Source organism: Corapipo altera, unplaced genomic scaffold (assembly GCF_003945725.1).
Source record: "Corapipo altera isolate COAL_440 unplaced genomic scaffold, ASM394572v1 49, whole genome shotgun sequence".
Lineage (NCBI taxonomy): Eukaryota > Metazoa > Chordata > Aves > Passeriformes > Pipridae > Corapipo > Corapipo altera.
The window spans coordinates 15,022,830-15,045,823 of NW_020884879.1; the positions used below are offsets into that span (position 1 = coordinate 15,022,830).

The 22,994-nt window shown below is 35.6% G+C and overlaps 1 protein-coding gene across 4 annotated transcripts in view; it reads left to right on the forward strand.

Moving 5' to 3' along the window:
• Positions 1 to 22,994, forward strand: part of PREX2 (phosphatidylinositol-3,4,5-trisphosphate dependent Rac exchange factor 2) — a 168,998-nt gene that overhangs the window by 77,569 nt on the left and 68,435 nt on the right. For all 4 annotated transcript variants that reach the window (XM_027638739.1, XM_027638737.1, XM_027638741.1 and 1 more), the window contains 14 exons: positions 1,045 to 1,148; positions 2,471 to 2,520; positions 3,076 to 3,151; positions 3,920 to 3,992; positions 5,155 to 5,297; positions 5,445 to 5,537; positions 6,763 to 6,911; positions 9,294 to 9,379; positions 11,639 to 11,775; positions 14,912 to 15,029; positions 15,874 to 16,058; positions 18,207 to 18,368; positions 22,167 to 22,389; positions 22,731 to 22,938. In XM_027638739.1, the coding sequence (XP_027494540.1) occupies positions 1,045 to 1,148; positions 2,471 to 2,520; positions 3,076 to 3,151; positions 3,920 to 3,992; positions 5,155 to 5,297; positions 5,445 to 5,537; positions 6,763 to 6,911; positions 9,294 to 9,379; positions 11,639 to 11,775; positions 14,912 to 15,029; positions 15,874 to 16,058; positions 18,207 to 18,368; positions 22,167 to 22,389; positions 22,731 to 22,938 (1,807 nt within the window). The remainder of the gene's footprint in view (positions 1 to 1,044; positions 1,149 to 2,470; positions 2,521 to 3,075; positions 3,152 to 3,919; positions 3,993 to 5,154; positions 5,298 to 5,444; positions 5,538 to 6,762; positions 6,912 to 9,293; positions 9,380 to 11,638; positions 11,776 to 14,911; positions 15,030 to 15,873; positions 16,059 to 18,206; positions 18,369 to 22,166; positions 22,390 to 22,730; positions 22,939 to 22,994) is intronic.

Genomic DNA, 22,994 nt, shown 5'->3' on the forward strand with positions numbered 1-22,994 from the left:
GTGAGGAGCTTGAAGAAGCATGAAAAATGACACAGACAGAAGGCACCTTACTATACAAAATTTATGATGCCTAACTAAGTTTTTGGAAGAGAATTATATATGATGGCTTAATCACTTGCACATAACGCTGTCAGGTGTGTTACTCTGATTAATGAAGACATTACATTACCCTTTTTTATCAACTGATGACATGTAAATTTAGTTTCAAAATTAGAGCTTACAACTGCAAGCAAAACTATAATTAATAAAAAAGTTATCCTAGGATGGTGCTAGTGCCTAATGCTGTCCTGAGCCATCAAATGGATCAACTGTTTTTCAGAAAGACTTGCAGTAGTACTATTTCCAGGAGAAGCTTTGTATCCTATGGTATGACTGTTCTGACAAACACTTGAAATTTTGAAGTTTGGTGCTGGAATCTTGTGAAATGCTGGAAATCCACTTGCTAAGATTCTTTTTCATGGGTCTTTGGGAAAACAGATTATCAAAATCTTTGTAATGATTGCCAGTCTCTTGCACTTATGACCTCTGCTTGTCTATATATAGGTGAAGACATTCCCTCTCCCTTTTTTCCCCAGTTCAGGACTGGCCAAATGTATTGTGAAGGGTTCATATCTTTACCTAATCTTTTAAGATTGGCCTCAGCAAGAATGAGGACAGAAAATAATGTGTGAGAATAATATGAATATTTGGAAAAGAAGTCTTATTTGGATATTTGGTTGATAAGTTTTGCAAAGCGCTGAAGACTAGAAAGATTTGAGTACCTAAATTTCATTCTGTTCCCTATCTGTTTTACTTATTCTTTGCCACGTGACTTGAAATTGTTTGGTTTTTTCTTTACTACTTAAATGTTCTAAGAAATACTGTCACCAGTGACATAAAGGAACTTAAAGCAGATGATCTAATTGGGCTTCCTGCCCTTCCTGTCTGAAATCTACCTGTTGCTGTGTAATGGGCTGTTATTAGAGGAAATGATGCTGACCTTTTTCTCTCTTGTTGATTTCTTCAGAAAGTAATCAAACAATATACTTTTTTTTTTTAATTTAGTTACAGATAAGCACCAATTCAAACCTGAACACATGCTATATAGATTCCGATATGATGATGGAACATACTACCCCAGAAATGAGATGCAGGATGTGATCTCCAAGGTACAGAATAAAATAGTTGCTATTATTAGGAAGGACACATCAGAAACTGAGGCTCTGCTTGAAAAATAATGTAAAGTATTATGCTGGAATAAACAACATCCCCTCACAGTTGCCAGTCTCAGTGTCAATCAAATTCAGTTTTCCTTTTGTAAGATTTTGGTTTCTTGTTATACATTTTAAATAAAAAATGAAAGATTACTGTTATTTAGTTATAGTTATTATTCAATGGTTTCATGTGCAGGATGCATTACCTAGGTTTGTGGGGGATTCTGAAGCTGGTATTTCAGTCTGTTGTATTTTTCAGTCCATTTTCATAGATATGAACCTATAAGTAAGAAACTGATTTTAAATTTTTCTTAAATCTGAATGTCTTTTATTAGTGCCTTAACAAGGTGGTAAATCTATAGTCATGTAGATGTTCAAACACACGTAGGTAGTGCTATACATCTGTGCTACTGAGCATAATGAAAAGATTGATCAAAGTTGCCTTTAAACTCATTAATATTCAAATTTTTCATGATTTTGAGTCAGTCAAAACCGTCTGCATTTGAGTATTACATTACAGTGTTGTTCACTTTTTTGCTGGCACTTGTTAATGTAAGGTGCATCTAGAGGAATCTTCAGTACTGAACTACCAGGCAGAGGAAAGTATGATGGAATCTAATTTGACACTGTTATACACTGTTATTCTTGCATGTTGTGAACATAATTGGTTTTTGTTAGTTCACTAAGTAATACTAATGTGTTTTCCTTTTATAAATGCAATTTTCTGATGGTAGTTTCTTAAACTACTCCAAATGTTTAATTTTTTGTTTTTTACATGAAAACATTTCTAATTTTTGAATATTTTGCATTTTTAAAATGGATTAGTTATAATTTCAATTTGTAAGTGAAGTATTGATCCATATAATGAAATACAGTATTTTTTACTTTAATTACTCAGTTTTGTGTAGAGTAGCAACCAGTATTTAGGACAACCCTAATGCATGGAGACATTGCTTTATTTATTGTGTACTTGTCTTTCAAATTATTTCAAACCTTCTGAATTATTTAGTGCTACCTTAAAGCTGATCCTTTTTGCATGTGTCTCAGTGAAGCTTGGTTTAGACTGGACATGTTTGCTTTCTCATAATTTATTCACCAATACTGTTATCTGGAAAGATTAAGTTTTGGCACATGAAAATACATAAAAATTTGAACAGACTCTTTTGCTATGTAAATGAAGTGCATTTACAACATATAGGCTTTCTTACTGTGCCCATGCCTCTTATGTACTGTGTGATGCAAACATGGGGTTAACACCACCTCTTTCTCTTTAACAGGGTGTACGACTGTACTGTCGCCTTCACAGTCTGTTTACCCCAGTAATTAGGTGAGTCCAATTGGGAAATCCTTAGAGAGTCATTTGGAAGTAGTATATAATCTGAAGATACTGTGTTTGAATGTAGAAACCTAATCCATCCCTTCAAGATTGGTCTTTTGAGAGTAATCAAATAAGACTGAAGGGCTATCAAGACAAAAAGTATAACTGAATCCTTAAGTGACTACCAACTCTGTTCAATATGACTTTTTTTACAGGCTTCTAGAGCCTTCTAGGTCCTGATGGATATGCTTATATGCTTACTGTATATGTTAGTATACTCCTTCACTTACACTCTATTACCTTGTCTGGGGAGTCACACCTGTAACAACACACCTGCCTTTATGCTCCAGTGCCGTTGTCACCCAAGTAAGATGTAGTCAGCCTCCACCTTTCTGTTTACATTCAAAGGTTTAATTAGATTTTTTCCTCCAGAAGAAACTTCTGAACCATTATAAAATGCTCAATTCATGCTTGCACTAGCTTGTTTATAAAATACAAGTATTTTTCTGTTTCTTTTGAGTTTCTGTTTGATTTTTCTAAATCGTTTTGCATTGTTTTGAACAGGGATAAAGATTATCACTTAAGAACCTACAAATCTGTGGTTATGGCTAACAAATTCATAGATTGGTTGATTGCACAGGCAAGTATACACATTTGGATTTATATATGTTGTGCATTTAAATTCTAATCTGAAAGCTAGCGATGTATCAAGCAGAATAACATGCAAACACTTTGTGTAAGAGTTGTTAGAACAGTGTGTGTGTAAGTGTAATCCTCTTACACTGGTAAAGTAACACAATCATCTGTCAGCAGCTGTGCTGTTAATTCTTTTTGTGCTTATCTTCATAATGTGCAACTGAACTTGAAATGTTTTAATGACACTTAGCTTTATGATTCAGCATGTAACTCTCTTCTTGGCTTAAAATGAAAGGAATAGGCTCTGCATAACTCTAAACTACTAATTAGGTGGACAAAAGTCAGTACTAATTTACTGTCAACAACTCTGTTTTATTTTGAAGGAACTAGAAGCAAGAACAGGATATCCTGTTCACTCTGTTAACATGCACTAGTTTCATTAAGTAAAAGTCTAAAACTGTGATACTTTTAGATTCTCTTACATTCAATTTTTATGGAGTATGCAGTGTTACTTCAGTCTTTACCTATTTATTTCAAAGTGTAAAGAGTCAGAGCATGTAAAGATCTCTTCCAACCCAAACTATTCTCTGATTGTATGATAAACATGTATATTCTGTTTTATGTATGTATGCTAGAAATGTATATATAAAAGTGGTGATGATAAATATAATCTACAGCTATTGCCATCCCTGTGAGATTATGCCATTGTGCACAGATTCCATTTTGCTGCTATAATAAAATATATTAAAAAAATTATTCTATGGTTTAACAGGGGGATTGCCGGACGAGGGAGGAAGCTATGATATTTGGTGTAGCTCTTTGTGATAATGGGTTTATGCACCATGGTAAGTAAATACATTCTGTACAAGCTATGCTTACTTTCTTTTTAATGTTATCTACATAGTTGGAAGAAAATGCAGGTGCTGATAAAGATATTACAGCACAGATGGAAAATTCTTCTATTGTGTCACTGAAGAGACCTGTGCCACAGTCATCAGGAAAAAAATTAGCTATTGTGTACTCTGAAAATTATATCCAATTTTATAGCATCTGCTGAGGAATTCATACTCTAAAGGATTTAATTGAGGCAGTTTTATTAGTCACTTTGCAAGAAAGTTTTTAAGCAGGTAGTATATGTTTGCGCAGCTGAGACAATAAAAAGTTAGGATACATATAAGAAAGAAGTGTGACATTTTTGGGGGAAAGAATAAAGTATGGAGGAGCATGACTTCAAAAAAGTGAAGTGGTGATAATAGGAGATAGTGAACTGGAGGAAAATGAGACAATCGTAATGATAGGAGTGAACAAAGAAGAGAGAGGAGAGCAGAGATGTGTGCGGCACCAAAAATGATGTGAACAAGGTCCCATTTAATACCATCAAAGGTAAGATTTCAGTGAAAGGATCAAAGCAGTAGGTCATTTACTGAAATGAAAAGAAGAAGGAATTATAGAAGGAATAATGTTTTTATCATCCTGTTTAGAGAAGGAGAGAGAATTAACATCTCTCTGGTATTGTTAATTCTTTTTCCTTTGACTTTTAAACATACAAACTACGTCCATCTGCTGTTCTGGTTGCTTCCTCATCTCCACCAAACCTATTTCTGAGACTGAACCTGGCATGCTTCACCATATGGAGAGTGCCAGAACTTGGTGGTGAGCATCTTCAGCAGCTGCCCAGCAGAATCATATTTTAAAAATCATATTTTAAGATCCCTTTTAGGAAGAAACCTTGCACTTTGCATTTTTACTAAAATGATTTCAAGCTAATAGGCTTTCTCAACTCGATGGAATCCACATGTAGTTGAAAAATGAGCTTAACGATACCTATCTGTAATGGATCCAAATAACAATTGTTGTGTATGTTAAATGATTTCCCTAGATTCACACACACACAAAAATACTTTGCTAGCATTCAATATGTGTATTCACGTTCAGTATTTCATGACTTATGAAAGATGTGATATTCAAAAGTTCAAAATTAAAAAAGGATGTGTGGTTTTCTATCAGTATTAGAGAAGAGTGAATTTAAGGATGAACCACTGCTGTTCCGTTTTTATGCGGATGAAGAAATGGAAGGATCAAATATGAAGCACAGACTCATGAAACATGATCTGAAAGTAGTGGAAAATGTCATAGCCAAGTCATTACTGGTGAGTGAAACCCGGTGATTGTATGCTTTGATGAGTAAAAAAATTGGTTGTAGTGGCAATAAATTAGGACTGTTTATTTAATGAGGATATACTTCAGCTTTTCTTAATGGCTTTCTGAACAATATTTTAAACAATTTTATTTTTCAGATTAAATCTAATGAAGGCACCTATGGTTTTGGTTTAGAAGATAAAAATAAGGTACCAATTATTAAAGTGGTGGAGAAAGGATCAAATGCTGAGGTATCGAGTATTATAAATTATCTTTCCTGTTTTACTTACTTGATCACAGGTGTATGTTTTGTGCATCAGATAAGAAAGTCTATAGTGGTAGAAGGTAACTGTGACAACTTTCCAAGAAGGCTGTGCTTATGAATCTTATTCCCTTTTTTTCCTTTGTTTTGTTTTGTTGGTTTTTTTTTTTGTTTAACATGTTGCTCTGACCATTATGAACACTTATTTTCTGCTCAGCTAAATTGTCATAGTGAGTGATATAAAATTTATAATTTTATTTTTATGCATTTTATAATATTCCCATGATGACATTAACCCTGAGTGTTGTAAACATTTTTGGTAGAATATGAAATGAGTATAGAGCCAGCCTGGGAGTTTCAGTTGATGTGTTTCATAGTAAAAGATGTATCAAACTTTATATAAAGTCTAGAATTTGAGAATCTAAATGAATAAATTGCAGTCTTCCTGTTTGTTGGTATTGCTTTAGATGCTCTTCGGGTAGATTCATATTCTACTGAACTGCACAGGACTCTGTATATGTAAAGATAAAGAAGAAGTCTCGTGAGAGAAAAAATTTGCACCTAGATTTCAAGGCTTTCTAAATCTCATGGTGGAATAGAAATTTAAATTATAAAAAGACACAGCAAATCAATAATATAATTCAGCCACAGAGCTATATAGGTTGATTTCTAGCAGTCAGATTCTACCATGATCTCAGATGGTGCTAAGGCTTAATGCATATCCTGAGCCACTCCTGTCGTTTAACTGGTTGTGATTCCTTTCTTGTTACACCAAAGTTTAAAAACTGTTTTGTTTTGGAACTTAACAAATATTCACTTACTAAAATTTTAATTAGGTCTTTCTTTATGAAAAGAAGCTTTAGTTCCTTTGGAAAATGATGGATGAACAAATTAAGTATTGTCATAAAATAAATGGCTCAATCAAAGCTGTTGTGTTAATTAGTAAAAGCATTAACTGGCATTATAATACTGTCATAAAATCTTGATTAAGACTAGGTCTTGTATTTATGTCTCTTCAAAATGTGTGTTTACTGTACCCTTCACATCAGTTTAACTGGTTTTAGAAGCATTTTGTGTATAAGTCCTTTGTGTGTGGTACATGAAGGAGTCATAAAGAATGTAAAGTGAATGTGCATGTCATTATTGCTACTGGGGTTGCATGTCAGCAGAAGAAAACATAATGTTAGTGGTTATAAACTGTTATTGTTTTCTAGATGGCAGGCTTGGAAGTTGGGAAGAAAATCTTTGCCATTAATGGTGACCTGGTTTTTCTGCGACCCTTCAGTGAAGTGGATTGCTTCCTGAAAGCCTGTTTAAACAGCAGAAAGCCCCTGCGGGTTCTTGTGAGCACTAAACCACGGGAGTAAGTTGTCATTCCTTTGGGGAAATTTTACAAACAAAATTGAAGTGAATTTTAAAGGACCAGTGGAACTTCGGAGAGAACTATTTGAAATATTTGAAATATTGTAAAGTTATTTGAAATGCTGTATCTGAACTAACTTTGTAAAGTCAAGCGATTTGATCTGCTTAGATTTTGTTGTATTATATTTGTGAGTCAGCAAAAGTGAAACATGAGTACTTTAGATCTTCAGCTCTGCCACTTTGAATACATGCAGGAATTGCAAGTACAAACGAAGTGTCCTTGACTGTACGGACAGTTTTGATCACTTATCTCTCACGCTGTGTATTAGATAAGTTCCTGTGTCTGGGGATTAATTGCTGGTTTGGCATAGTCAGACTGTGGTCTAATGGGTCCCTTCGGCATGTGTGCTGGTTGTGTAAACAGCAGGAACAAATAAACAGTTCCTCATCTTTATGTAACAGATGCATTTCTGTACACAGGTTTGACCATTCCTACCTAAATGCAAGTTTTGTTATGTAAAAGAAATACAAAGTGAGGCATTCATCAAATATGTGTATTTATAAAGTTAATGCAGTTATTGCTAGTTTATACATAACAAAGAAGGAGGAGACCTAAGAAACACTGGTCAGGAGTAATTTTGATCAAAATTTGCAGAGTAAAGAGGAGCCATGCTCTTTAACCAGATAGCATATACAGAGTACCTCCCTTTGGTTCAGTGGTAGAATGGAGATGTACTTCTCCTGTTAATAAGCAATGGTGTCTTGAGAATGGCACCCAGAAAGGGGAAAAGAGCAAAGAAAGAAATATGGCATAAAGATGCTCATCTGTACTGATAGTCCAACACCACCACCCCACCCCCTCCCCCAGCCAGACAAAAGTCACAACAAAAAATTCACCCAAACCAGTTGACCATAGTGTTGTAGAAAGCATATAAGGCATATCTTGGCCTTTCTTTAGCGTAGACCTTAGTTTAATTTCTGACAGAACTTGTGGGTAAATTTCTAGTTTGACAGAATGAGGAGCTCACAGCAGATGAAGAATCTGTTTCTCAGTGCTGCCTGCTGTTTGTCAGTACCTGCTGCTAGCACAACTGTTTTGTCAGAAGAGATAGTTCTCTGCTAAATTCTTAGCCCAAACTGCCTGTGATGGTCTTTCATAGTTCATTAGCATGTTCACAAAGCAGTTTCAGAATGCATATCAATTGTATCAACATTAATTAATATGTAAGTACATTAAATGATTCCCAAATATTCATTCGCGAAGCCTAGCCATGATGACATTAAATGATGCTATACTTACAAAAATATTTCATATGAAAATGTATTAATCTCAATAATATTCTAATTTTTTAAAGAAATTGTAGACTTTGGTGAGTTTTGGATCTCCTCTGATGATAATCATCTCCAAATGCTTAACATTATGTATACTAGGAAAAAAAAAGAAATGCAAGAAATTATGCAATTATAGTAGTCAAAACTGCCTGTAAATCAAGTTTGTTACACTCCAAATCACTTTGAATTTGTTTGCTTTTGCAATGGCAAATGGAGCTCAGGGCAAACACCTCTGAAATAATAATGGAACTGGCTCTGGAAGGAAAAGCTTCAAAGTTAAATCAGTGCACTGTTATGCCTGACTTAACTAGCTCTGATAAGGGCTAATGCAGCTGTGTTGCTTTTTCTAGATCCTGAGCTGATATCATGTGGGTAAGCTAGCTTACTCTGAGTGAGCTCAGGGCTTAATTTTAAGGAGTAGATGCGAATTTTGTGTCTCAGAACTGTGTTTTTCAGTAGGTTTAGACCAAGCAGGAGCGTAGCACAGTGTGCTTACAAGTCATATGAACAGCAGTAGATGATTCTTGCTTTACAAATCTCAGTACTGCTGCTCAGAAAAACTGCAACAGAACATTTTTTCAAGAAAACTCACTGAGTAGACACTTAGAAGTTAACAAATTACAAGATGGATTTAGGCTCTGAAGTCTTCTGCAGCTCATCTGACCAGGCCTGCCATGCTCTGTGGTCCCCAGGCTCTGTCCTCTTGGTTGAGAGATTGATTACCTTCCTAGGGCTTTCAGTGTAGCTGTGCAACTTTACCAAATGCCAGACCCTTTGGGAGGAATTTTAAAGCTATGGTGGTGTTTTGGTTGTAATCGGTATATCGAATTTCCCTGTGAAATAGATATTTTTCGCTGTCTCAGCTTGCTCTTATTTCTGATACCAGTGGTGTACCGTATCTGGAATATGAATGGTGCAGAATCTGAAACTGTGAATTAATAAAAATGTGGACTCTTACACCCTTGTAATCTGCTTGTAGCTGTCCACTTTTATCTTGAGTAACAATATGCTACCTTATTCTACATTCATATTCAGTCTTTCCTTGTATCAGGACAGTGAAGATTCCTGACTCTGCAGATGGACTTGGATTCCAAATCCGGGGCTTTGGCCCATCAGTTGTCCATGCTGTTGGGAGAGGTAAGCTGTAAGAGCTGTCAATGTTACTGGTAAATATGCATTTAACATCTAAATGGCTTGGTTGAAATAAATCAAAATTAGGTCTACTGATGCAGTTTAGATGTTTTTCACCCAAAGTAGCAGTATTAAATAAACACAAATATGATTATTTTGTGTTCTTATACTCTGTAAACTTTGGATAGATCTTCCACCTTCTTTTTTGGTATGTACTTATACCAGTGTATGAAAGTTAGGTTAGAGTTGTGCATTCTTTACAGATTAAGGAATAGCTGATGAATGTGAAATCACTTTCTCCAATGCTTGGTTGTTGGGAACTCACTTCCTGAGCACTACGTTTTTTTAGGTGGCCATTTGTTTGTGCAATGTTCTGAAAATACACTTTTCAAAAATCTCTTCAAGACTGCTAGTGACCTAGTCTGTCTTAGTAATTGCAGATGTTTCATGTAAATACTGTTTTGTCCATTTTGGGATGTGATTGTCAAATGCTTGGAGTTCCTAACCCAATATGTTTTTGAATACATTTTTGACTTGTGATAAAAGAAGCTGAAGCATTCTCTGTTGCTGTCTCATATTGTTAATGCTAGAGCAAACGAACTGTATTTTCAGCTATTGTGGGAGAGTTGTGTCCTTTTACCCCCTCCTGCCTTTGTAACTGAGGAATTTTAAGTGAACTGATCTGCAAAACAGCCAGATTTGAACAGAGTTTGATGACTTTTTTCTAGGCTGTGATGTCAGAAATTAGATTTTCAAGAGAAAGACTAATAAACTACAGACTGTTGAGCTGCTGTGATAATTATTTCTGCACCTGGATCTCAATTCAACTGCCTATCCTTGTTCATTAAGCACATACTTTATTCCAATTAGCCTCAACAATATGCAAGTGCTTGCTTGTGTGGTTTGCTAAATCTGAAAGATTTTAAGTATATGCTTAAATACTTTGCTGAATTGGGACCTTGGGGTATTTTGAAGAGAGATTATTTTTTTTTTAAGAAAGATATTTGATAAGGCCTATTTAGATATTTATTTTTACGTTGCTTTTTGGGGGGAGAGGAGATAGCAATAGCTGGTAATGGTGTCATTTCCAGTGACTTTCTTTTTTATTAGATTTAAAATGCAGCTGTCATCTAATAGTGATAGTTCCTAAAATGAGGGAAATTCGGGTATATTCTTGAAGTATTTCCTTGTCAAATATGCCCAACTGACAAGTCATGAAGTTGCGACAAACTTTTCCATTTGTCAACTCTGCAAATTCAGTCTTGCCTTTTCTTTCATAGCAACTAGCAGTCTGGCAGTCTCTAGGCAATAGATTTTTGCTTTCTTGTACCTCTATGGCAGCATCAAGAGAGACATTAGAGGGCAAATGTTCAGGTAGCTGGAACTAAGGTCATACTCTATCAGGCTGTCTTTCAGGTGCGGGTTTGAGTCACACTGAAAAGACCTGGAGACAGCTGCTATATTTGTAGTGCCTATTCAGTGGCTAGAAGATTTTCCCAAGGTGGTTATTCCACTGTGAAAATAAATCACGAAACCACGTATTTTATGTTATTTTAAGAGAATGTTTTGTTTTGGTGTTGTGTTGTACCCCTCCACCTCCCCTCTCGATATTTAAATTTGAGATATTCTACTTAATTATCTCCGTGTATTTTGACTTAAAGCTGGAAGGCACTCTGCCATAATTGTGTTGGTAGGAAAGATGAAAATAAGAACAATATCCTTGGAAATGTCTTTGGATTTGGATATTTCACTTAATGTTTACCATGAAAATCTAGTATGCTCTGATACTTCTTTATGAATTGTCAGAAAGCTTCTGTTTTGTATGTAAAATTTAAGCACCTGAATTAATCAAGAAGATCATAAGCTTGATTCATATAAAAGAATTCAGAATACAAGTAGTCTAAGTAGTCACTAAGTAGTGAGTGACTTTCAAGCTAGAGCCATTTTATCCTTTTGAAGTCCTTTTCTTTAAGACAAATCTTCTTTAAGACAAATTTTAATATTTTCATATTACATATCAGCATTTGTTGTTTTACAAAACAGCCTTTAGAAAATTGTTTGATCTCTTTTTATGGAATCATCTGCTGGCGAACTCCATTTTCTTGGAGTCCAGCTGACTACAGAAGCACATGGGGTCGGGGAAGTATGTAAGAATCGGTGAGAACAGGTTTTGATAAAAAAATAAAAGAGGCTTTTTGGACTGTGAACTTCAAAGGAGATGTTTAGGCAAATAAGTTTGTTAACTATGTATATGTTTATTAATAGGAACAGTGGCAGCTGCGGCAGGTCTCCATCCTGGCCAGTGCATAATCAAAGTGAATGGAATTAATGTCAGCAAAGAAACTCATGCAAGTGTTATTGCTCATGTCACAGCGTGCAGGAAGTACAGGCGGCCAATGCAGGTACGACTCACCCTTGCATGTTTTCTTCTAAGTTTCTTTTTTTGGTCAAAGTAAACAGTGTGGTGTTTTATCTCTGTCCACATATCTGTTGTGTTTTTAGTGGGGTGAGGGGAAGGGAGTGGTGAATAAAACTAAAGGGAAGCCAGCTGAAATATAAAAGCTGAAGATTGCTCGATGTATTGTTGATGTTCAAGGTCTGTTTAATTTCTGCACTGAAATAAATCTAATCTTATAGATAATTTTTATATGGTATTTTTAAAGGATTATTTCAAGTATTTCTGCAGACCTATGCAGAAAGCCTTATGAGATATATTCTCATCTTGATGGAGAGGAATCACACAGCTTGCTGCATGCTCAGCAGCAGGAAAATGAAATGCAAAATGCTGACCTTCTTCCAGAATTTTGTAACACTTCAGCACACAGAGAGCAGAGTGCACATACGCCATCTATAAAGGTCTGAGTTCCCATTCCATTCCAATCATGGGAATAAACAGACATTGAAGAACTCAAAAGTTCCTTTTTTTTTTTTTGTTAATATAAGCGTTCAAATTTTATTATCTTTTTCATATTAGTTTAAGAGAAAAGCTCAGGCTTCCAAGACACAAATTTAAGGAAGAGAAACAAAACCAGCTGGATTCTAGAACGTAATTATTCCAAGTCCCTGCAAATTTTTCATAACTGTGAACTAATATCATTAATTAACTTCACAAACTCTTCCAGTACGTGTTTACTGAGGAGAAAAATGCAATTAAAATCAAGAGTGAAATCCTTTTCCCACACCTACTGCATAGATATAAGAATTATGTAGTTAGAACTACATTATACAAATACAATCTTTATGAAAACGTTGTCTGGATGTTTGTGTTTAAATGCTAATACAGAATTGAGGTTGTTACACAGCATATCAAGATCAAGTTCACCTATTCTTTAAAGAAAGATGCCCTCTAGTAAAGAGAGGATATTTCGTGCACTAGTATAAAATTGGCTGGAATAAAAGATAAATTCTTTATAGCAGTTGTGTTCTCTCTGTATAACTGTAGACTTCCTATGTATATTAGTGACACGCAAAGAGGATTGATTAATGTTGGCTGGCGTGAATGCCTTGACATGAAGAATAACTTTGTTTTTTTAAATCCACTTGTATAATAACTTGGAGTTTTTCCTATACAGAGTATTTATTTCAATCTTAAAAAGTAGCTGATCACAGGTAACTGAAATTCTCCAGACTGACAAACCTAAATCAGGACATAGTGCTATCAAAAACTATTGGAGAACTGTCTAGACTGAAATAAATGGTAGTATTCCCACTGGTGTCAAGACAGCTAAAATTTCATTTCCTTATCAGAAATTTAGGGTTTTTCTTTAATTATTTGGAAGATGATTATGAATTTGATTTCTCCTATTTTTTAAGTACAGTGCATTAGCCTATCATTTAATTAACACAAAGATTGCAGTCTCTCCTGAGGTTGCCAGTTGCATAATTGAAAAGGGATCTTTTTCTGTTTCTTATATCTTCTGCTTCTCAGGGTGAGGAATCTTCTGCTTGTCTGAAGCATGAAGTTTCATGTCAGATTCTTACTCTGTGAATAACTGTGTAACCTCTGTTTGACAATGTTTGTCTTCTTTCTGTCTTGTCTGGATAAAGAAAATTGAGAGCACATTTTACTTCTTGGAATTAAAATTTATTTACAGCGATACTAACCATGATGTGTCGGTTTTATGCTTAGTTTGTTCCTCTGTAATGCTTTTGAAGAACATTGCTCCAAGTCATGATGCATTAGATTGTGTTAACTTTTGAAAGAAGGACTTCCAGTTTAAGTAGTGTAGTATTTCCTATTAGAGATTGCTTGGCCATCTTGATGCTGCCAAGCAAACCTGTTAGAATCCATAAATAAGCAGCAAGCTTTTCAGGGGTACCTGCAAAGAAGTGTGGGCTTCAGAAGTGTTCCTTTTGATCAGCTTCTGCACAGGATCTTCCAACAATCAACAGAGAACTCTTTCTTATTAGAATATTTCAGTGCCATTGAGTGAAAAGCAAGGCATAGATGAATCTAGGAAACCTAGAGAGAAACAGTACCTTAATCATACAAAAATGTAGTTGTATATGATTAATTGGATAAAGACAGCAGCTGAATGTTGTATATTAGCAAAGGATAATCGCATGTGTTTGACACTTTTCGTGAAGGTTTTTGACGTGCAGCCTAAAGTTTTGCTATCCTTGCTTAACTTTGAATTCTTCTACGAACTTCTTTTTAAAGTCTCTGAATTCAGATTTGTCATAATCATGTCATTTATTCTACTGTAGCTGTTGGAGAGGGAGTGATTAATTGACAAGATTTTTTTGAAATCTGTGGGACAAAGAAGAGTAGCCTGGAGATGCCATACTTGATAGACCCTTCCACAAGGGTGTGATGGACACGTGACTGAGTAACAGGCTGGGGAGAACAAGATGTAAGGCATACACGTGGCTTCTTCATAGGTTGTATGGCCCATGTAAGCCACCATTCCTGTGCTCATGTGTCACTCAGTCACATGAGATGGTGGATTTTTGGACCCTGTGATTCTGTTCTTTTTGGTGGGTTTGCTAATCTGGGGGAAAAATAAAAAACATGTAGGAAAATAAGTGTAGTAAAGGCAATTACAAGTTATGAAGGCTGTAGTGTACGTTTGTGCCACTGAAACATGGGAAATAGATTAACTGGACATACTCTATCATTGGTTGATATTCCATAGTATTTTCCAGCAGATTTAACAAGGAAAAAAATTGGTTCTCCTAATTTTTTTCACAATTTCTTGTCTTAAATATTTTTCAGTCTGCTGTTTGATTTGAAATGTCTTAAATTATTTTTGTCAGAGGCGCGACACCAATGGGATGTCATACTGTCACAGATTTCATAGTGTCTTATGTCAGTAGACTCTGAAATAAGAAACAACTTGCCAAAATTCTGTGAATGGTGTTATAGAATGCCAAAATTCTCTGTAATTTTCAGTTTTATTTTTTTTTAACTTAGACCTCGGAAGGCAGTAAAGCTGATAATAATCAGGGAATTAAAGCAGCTGTTTCCTGCTGAAACTGTTGCTATCAATTGCACTTGCAAAGCTTTTCCTAGCTGTCTTTTTTTGTTGTTATTTTTAGCAAGATTCTATACAGTGGGTTTACAACAGCATTGAAAGTGCACAGGAGGATCTTCAGAAAACAAACACCAAACCCTCTGGAGATGATGGAGGCGATGCCTTTGACTGCAAAGTGGAAGGTATGTGATGCTTGCTGGATTTTGTTGTTGCTCAGAGTGTTGGTGTAGTAGCAAGTAAAATGTAGGCAGTGGGTTTGTTTTCAGAGAAGAAATTTTGAGCAGACCGTAAGATGTGTTTTGCATAAGGATTTCCTTTCTTATGTTTTCTAAACACGTAAATTTATCATGATACTCTCTGAAAATTATTATCTTTCGCATTTAGAGAAAAAGCTTCTGTGAACACTTTGGGGAAAATCTGTTCCATTTTCATTTGTTAGATACATAATCCTAGGAATTACCTGATTTATTTTCACCACTAGTAATCATTTATTGCAATATAGATACGTTAGTCATTACTGCATGAGAAATAACAGAACAGCTATCCTTCAGATTGTTTTCAGGCAATTAACATTTAGATAAAACTGCATTCTTATGCATCTTGGTAATTAAAGAGTCAGTTAGCATGTGAACTGTATAATGTTCTCTGCATAAATGCAGGTATTGTGGTTTCATTTCTGAATATTGACACTTTTCATGGTAGTTTTCTTCTAGTTTATTTAGAAATTCTCAGTTTTCCCTCTTTTGAGGCTTTTTTAATGTCTCTGGATTATATAAATTAGTCCCCTTCAATAACTGTTTGTAAATAAAGACTCCTGCCTGTTTTGCAGTCCAATATTTTAGCATCTATAAACCTACTGGTGTTCCAATTTTGAAATCATTCAGCTGGTAGCCAGGTTTTTTTGATGAACTTTTTAAAATATAATGATCAGAACGTACCTGTTTCTAGAATGTTTGCCTGTGTCCATTTTAGTTTATATAATGACCAGCACTTGTCAACTGATTTGTGTTACTTTGTTTATTGTAGAGGTAATTGACAAATTTAACACTATGGCAATAATTGATGGGAAGAAAGATCATGTCAGTCTGACTGTTGACAATGTTCACCTGGAGTATGGAGTGGTTTATGAGTATGACAGCACAGCTGGAATAAAGTGCCACGTCTTGGAAAAAATGATTGAACCAAAGGGATTTTTTAGCTTGACTGCAAAGGTATGAAGCCATTTTTGTATGTGTTAATTCTTACTATGCTTAATACCAATGGAGCAACATGTGTCTTTTTTTTATTTTTCGGATTATGTGTATTTCATCTAATACCTTATAATTGGTCATCTTAATCTCTGTGATGTTTTGAAGGGAGTTACTTCTTACACCACATCGTGAGATTTGCTAAAGCTGATCTAGTCAATGATTCGAATGAGTGGCCTGAAAGATGTTAATTCTTGCTGTAGTTGCAATTTCATATAAAATATTTAAGGTGTTATTTCTTAACTGCTTAAGAAATATTTTTCCCTTGTTGCATATGAAGTAGTTAAGTAAAGAGGTACTTCCAGCACACTGATTCTGGCCTTAAATAGAGCAGTGTCATCCCCTTTAGTGTTTAGGCTGGCTATTTAAATACTTCAAAGTTATTACAAATAATAAAGGAGAAGTAATGTGTCAATTTTGGGCTAATATTAAGTTTGTATCAGGTGATAGTGATCTAAATGACTACAAAAGGTTCACTGATAGAAAAATCAGGTCTCAACTCAAAAGACAATAAGGGGACTTTTAGTGGTACTTCTCCCATATAACTGTCTGCTAATGGTTTGAAATGCTGTAAACATAAACTTCTCTCTGTGTTCAGTGTGGTCTTATGCTTCTCTCCATATGTATCTTTTTTTGCTGTGTATTTATTGTTGTTTTGCATTTTTAAACAACTGTATTCTGCACCACATGGAGTAGGGGAGTGAATTAATTCTGGACTGCTTTCCTATACTGTGCAAATCTATGTTAACTATTAAGATGAGAAACTATCCAAACCTGTGCTGCAGAATGCAATTGTTGGAAAGTACAGCTGCAAAAAAACTCCACTTAAATTATTTAAACTTGTCTTATTAATTAAACCTGACATAAAGGATGCTTAAAAGTGTGACCAAAGTGACTGGAGTATTTTAATGCAGTAACTCAACATGATAACAGAAGAGTTAAAGGCTTTCCTTAATTCACCTGGTGGAGACCTGAGAAAAATATTCTCATAGAATCTAGTAATTTATAATCTCTGACTTCTTGAAAGCTTCAGATTTTGCACTCCAAAATTTCTGTTTCTTATTTTTTTTTCTATTGTGAAGCTTATAAATCGTATCTTATGTCTTTGATGGTGAATAGGATAATAATGAACTGTAGCAGAACTGAATAACAGACAGGGCACATGGTGTGACTTTTGGGGATGGTCCTGTGCAGGCCCAAGAGCTGGACTTGATGATCCTTGTGGATCCCTTCCAACTTGGCATATTCTGCGATTTTGTGATAAATCGGATAAATCCTATGATGGATTAGTACTGTATGTGTTGTTTGGTTGGTTTTCTTTAAGTATCTCTAAAGAGATACTTTTCTTATTTAGGTGCCTTGCCTCAATCTGGATTTCGTGTCCTGTTGTTAGAAAGTTATTTTGGGTGTGTTTTTCAAACACATCTCCAGAGTTGGACACAGCCAGCAATAGGCACCTTCCAAGATCCATAGCACAGTGAATTTCAATGCCTGAAATACAACTCTAACTCAATAAAAAAGCACTATATACTACCCTCATCTCTTCAACATGCCTTTTGTTTATTTTTCTCTCACCATCATTTACTGGTGCTATTTCCATCATAGCAAGACTTCAGTCTTTGCTGGGTATTACAGCTTATTATTCTGTGCCTTATTTCCTGGTTTTGCATGCAGAATAAATGTGAGAATAACACCCAGTTTTCTTGTATGCTTTTTCAATGTGTTAGTGTTGCTTATACTGCCAGACTGAAGCTTTCCTACAAGTAGAGAATTAATCAATCAGCTTTACATAATATGTGCTGATCAAGAAAATACAGCAGATAATGTATTTCAGAGGAGCCATAGTAGTTACATTAGGAGGAAATTAGTAGCAAATCCATTATCAGACAATGTCATGAGAAGCCAAATACGGGTATAACTTTGCAGGATTTAAAGAAACCTCTTTGCTTCCCAGGTTTAATTCATTGTTGTTATGCACCAATGCATGTAATGTTAAAAGGCAACTGATTATCAGGCTTTTCAGCTTTAATTATAAGAGATGATTAGTAAGGGGTTAAGTAAGGGAAATTTTAGTCAACTTAATTTCTTAATGTACTGCTTTTATTGTCTTAGATTCTTGAAGCACTGGCAAAAAGTGATGAACATTTTGTGCAGAATTGCAACAGCCTCAATTCCTTAAATGAAGTGATCCCCACCGAGCTTCAAAGTAAATTCAGTGTCATTTGCAGTGAGAAAATTGAGCATATTTACAGAAGAATCTCTAGTTATAAAAAGGTATGACTGGCATGTCCTTAGTTTTAAGGGAAAAACTGGGGAATGTGATACAGTTTGAATAACTCTTCAAAATGTCTATTGCAATGGCAAAAAATGTGGCTGAAAGTTTAGCTATTTTGAGATGTGAATGCCTTAACTGACTAGTTGCTTCAATTGTTTTCAAACTACGCTCTTTATTGTCCCTTTTGTAGACATTGTGTAGTTTTGTATCTTTTCCTGTTTGCTGTGTTCAGTTGTAGATACAGTCAATTGCTTATTTCCACAGAAGGCCCATCATTCTTGTACATGTCTTAAACCAATACTCCAGTGAATTTGCAGATGTTAACCAAAAATGAAGCAATAACAGAATTGGTTTTTTCCTTCTAGTGCATCTTAGTTTGAAATACCAAATTGTTACTCTTTTAGTCATCTTTTTTGCCCTTCAAATTGGTGTGACTTTTTCTAGCATGACTGTTAATAGTAACATCTCTGTAAATTATTAGATTGCCTTTGGCTAATAAAGCATTATAGCATGGAAAAATGAAGAGGGTGCCGACTTTCATATGCTTGAGATCTAAATTAATGATATGTGAATGAATAAATAACCCAGACTACGACCTCTGCCACTGTATTTCTCTGTAGTTGTTTAACCAAGCAGGGTATAAATGAATAAACCATTTGCCATTTTGTTAGTGCAAACTTATTTTCTCATCCAGGCTCCTTGTTCCTCTCTCAGATAACCTAATTTTGTGGAGTGTGGTATTATTTTGAAGTAGGCTCAAAATGGCTCCAAAGAACTGTCTGTGCCCTGTCTCAGTTCATTTGGGGATCTGAGTTGTGACATTTACAAACTAGTCTGTTCTGAGAGTTAATACACAAAAAATTGAAAAGAAAGAGGGAAAGGAAAAGCAAGTTGAATATAGAAACTTCACACATTTCTAAAAGGTACATGGAAAAGAGTGGATAGTGTTTTCTTATTTTTCAAGGAAAAAGTAGGGAGAAATGTTAGGAATATCTTTAGCTTCAGTAGGATGAAGGTCAAAAAGCAGCTCGTCAAAGACTTTTTAGGGTACTCTCTGGCAAGGAATGGAACAAATGGAGTTGAATTAATGGAAACATTAAAAGGATTCTGATACTGCACTAGCAAACATCCAATCTCTCTGTTGTTTGCTGAATTAGAAACCTTCATATTTCCAAATTGGTTAAAAATCAAAATACCTTTCTAAAAATGAAATTCGTTAGTTTTCACATTAGGAATTAGAGTTGAAGTAACACGTAGGTGGTTTATACATTTTCTGTAGCTAAAAAATTTGACTATGATACATGGTCTCTCTACAGGAGGCCAAGACAGTAAATGAAACTTTGTTGTGTTTGCTGGATGTGAAGCGAACAGCCTTAGGGAAGTTTACGTAGGTCTCACACTGTCTAGAAGCAGATATTGCTGATACAAACTGCACTTTCAAGCTCATCTACTCAAAAATCAGTCGTTTCACAGTTACAGCTTTTAATGACAATTAGTAATGCAGTGAATTGCAGGAATAGATACGTGGTTTTCTTGGCAAGGTAAAGGTAACCATAGTTACAGGAGAGTTTCGGAGGGCCTGAGCCCAGCTTGGCTCCCGGTTTCACTGTGAAAGTTTGAATTATATAAATAGAAGCCTTTTAGATTTCTGCAGTCCCTTCTATTATTATTATCAGAACATTTTGCTCCTAATAGACCTCGAGTCCAGTGCCATGAGTCCCAGATGTTTCTCAACACATATATGAAAAGAATTTTGGTCCTGACTTATGACCTGATTAAATCATAGCCAGGCATTTGGTCTCTCTGGAGCAGGATGTGTGGGAGATCGAGATGTGAAATATGTACAGCTTGCAGAAACATTTTCATCGTCGAATGTCCTTAGTGCCCTTCTTAACAATTTGTACATTCTTCAGACTTTGAACAATTCCATAATTGGGTTTCTTGTAACTTTCCAGATCTTGTTGTAATCTAAAGATTTAAATGTAATTAACCCATCAGGCTGAAGTAATATGGCACCAAAATAAACAGAAATTTAAGTCCCTGCACAAGAAAGTGTTACTTCACAGAAGGGATGTGCCTTTGTTCAACTGAAGTGTTTTGACCGATTGAATTTGTACTGACATTTATTAATGAAGAAACTTTGCAAGTTAACTTTGAAAATATTCTTATGGTCCATAGCTGAAGTAGGTCTGTGTAATATTTTGACTGGAGAGATACTGTGATTAAAATACCAGGGACTTGGAACTGATTACGTCTTGCCAGAAAAAAACTCTGTCCTAGCAAAAAACTGCACTGAAAAGGACACATGTTGACAAAAATTCTGTTTGTGACTGACAAGGCTCTTTGCTGATGGAAGAGCTTGATCTCATGACTTTTATGGTTCTGAAGTAGTTGTATTTTCTGAGTGTCCAAATTTAGTACAGTTCAGTGTTCACCATTTTGGGTTGACATTTTTTCATCTTAAAAACCAAAAAACTCTAAGCCTGTCCAGGACTCTGCACAGAAGTTCAGATGTTAGAGTGAAGGAGATGTGGCTAAGCACTGTATTAGAATAAAAATATAAAACAGAAGGGAAAAAACCCCATCCTTCATTTCTGAGCTGATATATGGCAGGGGAAGAAGAGATGGTAGACTAGGAAAGTCTGAAAAATGTGGTGTTTGCAGTTTTTATGTACTAGTGTTTATCAGCTTCCTAGAATCACTCAAAATGGAAGAATGGTTGAGGTTGGAAAAGACCTCTGGAGGTCTTGTCCAGCCAGCCCTGCTCAAACAGGGCCACCTAGAGATGGTTGCCCAGAATCATCATCAAGGAGGAAGATCCAAAAACCTCTCTGGGCAACGTGTGCATGACCACCCTCACAGTGAAAAAGTGTTTCCTGATGTTCAGAGGGAACCTCCCATGTTTCAGATTGTGACCATTGCGTCTGGTCCTGGCACTGGGCACTGCTGCAAACAGCCTGGCTCCATCCTCTTTGCACCCTCCCATCAGGTATTAGTATGCACTGATGGGTTCCACCTGAGCTTCCTCTTCTCCAAGCTGAAGGCTCCCAGCTCTCTCAGCCTTTCCTCATGGCAGAGATGCTCCAGTCCCTTAATTATCTTAGTGGCCCTTCACTGGGCTCTCTCCAGTATGCCCGTGTCTGTTTATGGGAAGCCCAGATTTGGACCCAGTACACCAGCTGTGGCCTCATCAGTGCTGAGGAGAGGAACAGGATCACCTCCCTCAACCTGTGGGCAATGCTTCTCCTAATGCAGCCCAGGATATCGTTAGAGAGGACTTCATCCTTCCTGAATATGAAATAGTTTCCAATTCTCTCTTTAGAGAGAAAGAGAGAAAATAAAGAATTTCTCTCTTTAGAGAAATTCAGACAAAAATTTCATAATTTTTTGCAAGACATTGACATCTTTGTCAGCAGGTGTTTATAAATGTCACATACAGTAGACCACTGGATCATAAAGCAGTACCAGACTTTCTAAGAAAGATACTTAGTTTTTTATTTTGTTCCATGGGAAATAAAGTATATAGCTTTATTACAAACCTATTTACATTTTAAAATACTTCAAAAAACAAACCCTTAAAAGTATTAAAAAATGAAAAATATTAAATATTAAAATGAAAAATATTTTTCTCTCCTTTGTAGAGAAAGCTAGAAACTATGAAGTCAGGACACCTTAATTCATGGATGGCTGAAATATTTTAAGCTTTTGTTTTCTAGTCAGGTACACAAGTATTGTCAGCCAAGTGCTGACACACGAAGAGCTACTAATCAAAATTTGATTTTCTTTCTCACTTCTAGTTTTCAAGAGTATTAAAAAACAGAGCTTGGCCTACCTTCAAACAAGCTAAGTCAAAGATTTCACCACTTCACAGCAGTGATTTCTGCCCAACCAATTGCCATATCAATGTGATGGAAGTGTCTTACCCTAAGACCTCAACTTCCCTTGGTAGTGCCTTTGGTGTACAGTTAGACAGCAGAAAACATTCTTCCCATGAAAAGGAAAATAAAAACACTGATCAAGGTAAGTCAGTTGAGCTTGTAAAAACTGCTTCCAGTGCTTCTGATTTATAGTCTTAAAAGGTTTAGGTTTATGGACCAAATAGGAAAATTAAGGACGAGCTTTTGTGAAATCACCCTACTTTTGAAACCTTGGTTTATTTTAAAGCATAATAAAGGCTAGTCATAATTTCACCATAACTTTTTCCTAAATAGCTTGGCTTTGATATGCAAATAAAATGCAAAATTAAATAATTCGTGAAGTTTTAAGCAGGAAAATATTTTAATATTTGCTAGGTATTTTACTAGCTTCAAAATGTATTTTGAAAAAGAGATGATGATGTCATCTTTTTGAATTATTCCTAGGTAAACTGAATCCCATGATTTACGTCCAGCATACCATTACTACTATGGCTGCCCCTTCAGGACAGTCTCTTGGCCAGCAAGAGGGCCATGGTCTGAGGTACCTCTTAAAAGAAGAAGATTTAGAAACACAAGATGTCTACCAAAAATTGCTATTCAAATTACAAGCTGCACTGAAAGAGGTGGAAACATGTGTCTGTCAAATAGATGAGTAAGTAAATGTTAACATCTGGACTTGCCTTTAATTTTTCCATTGAAGATAATGAT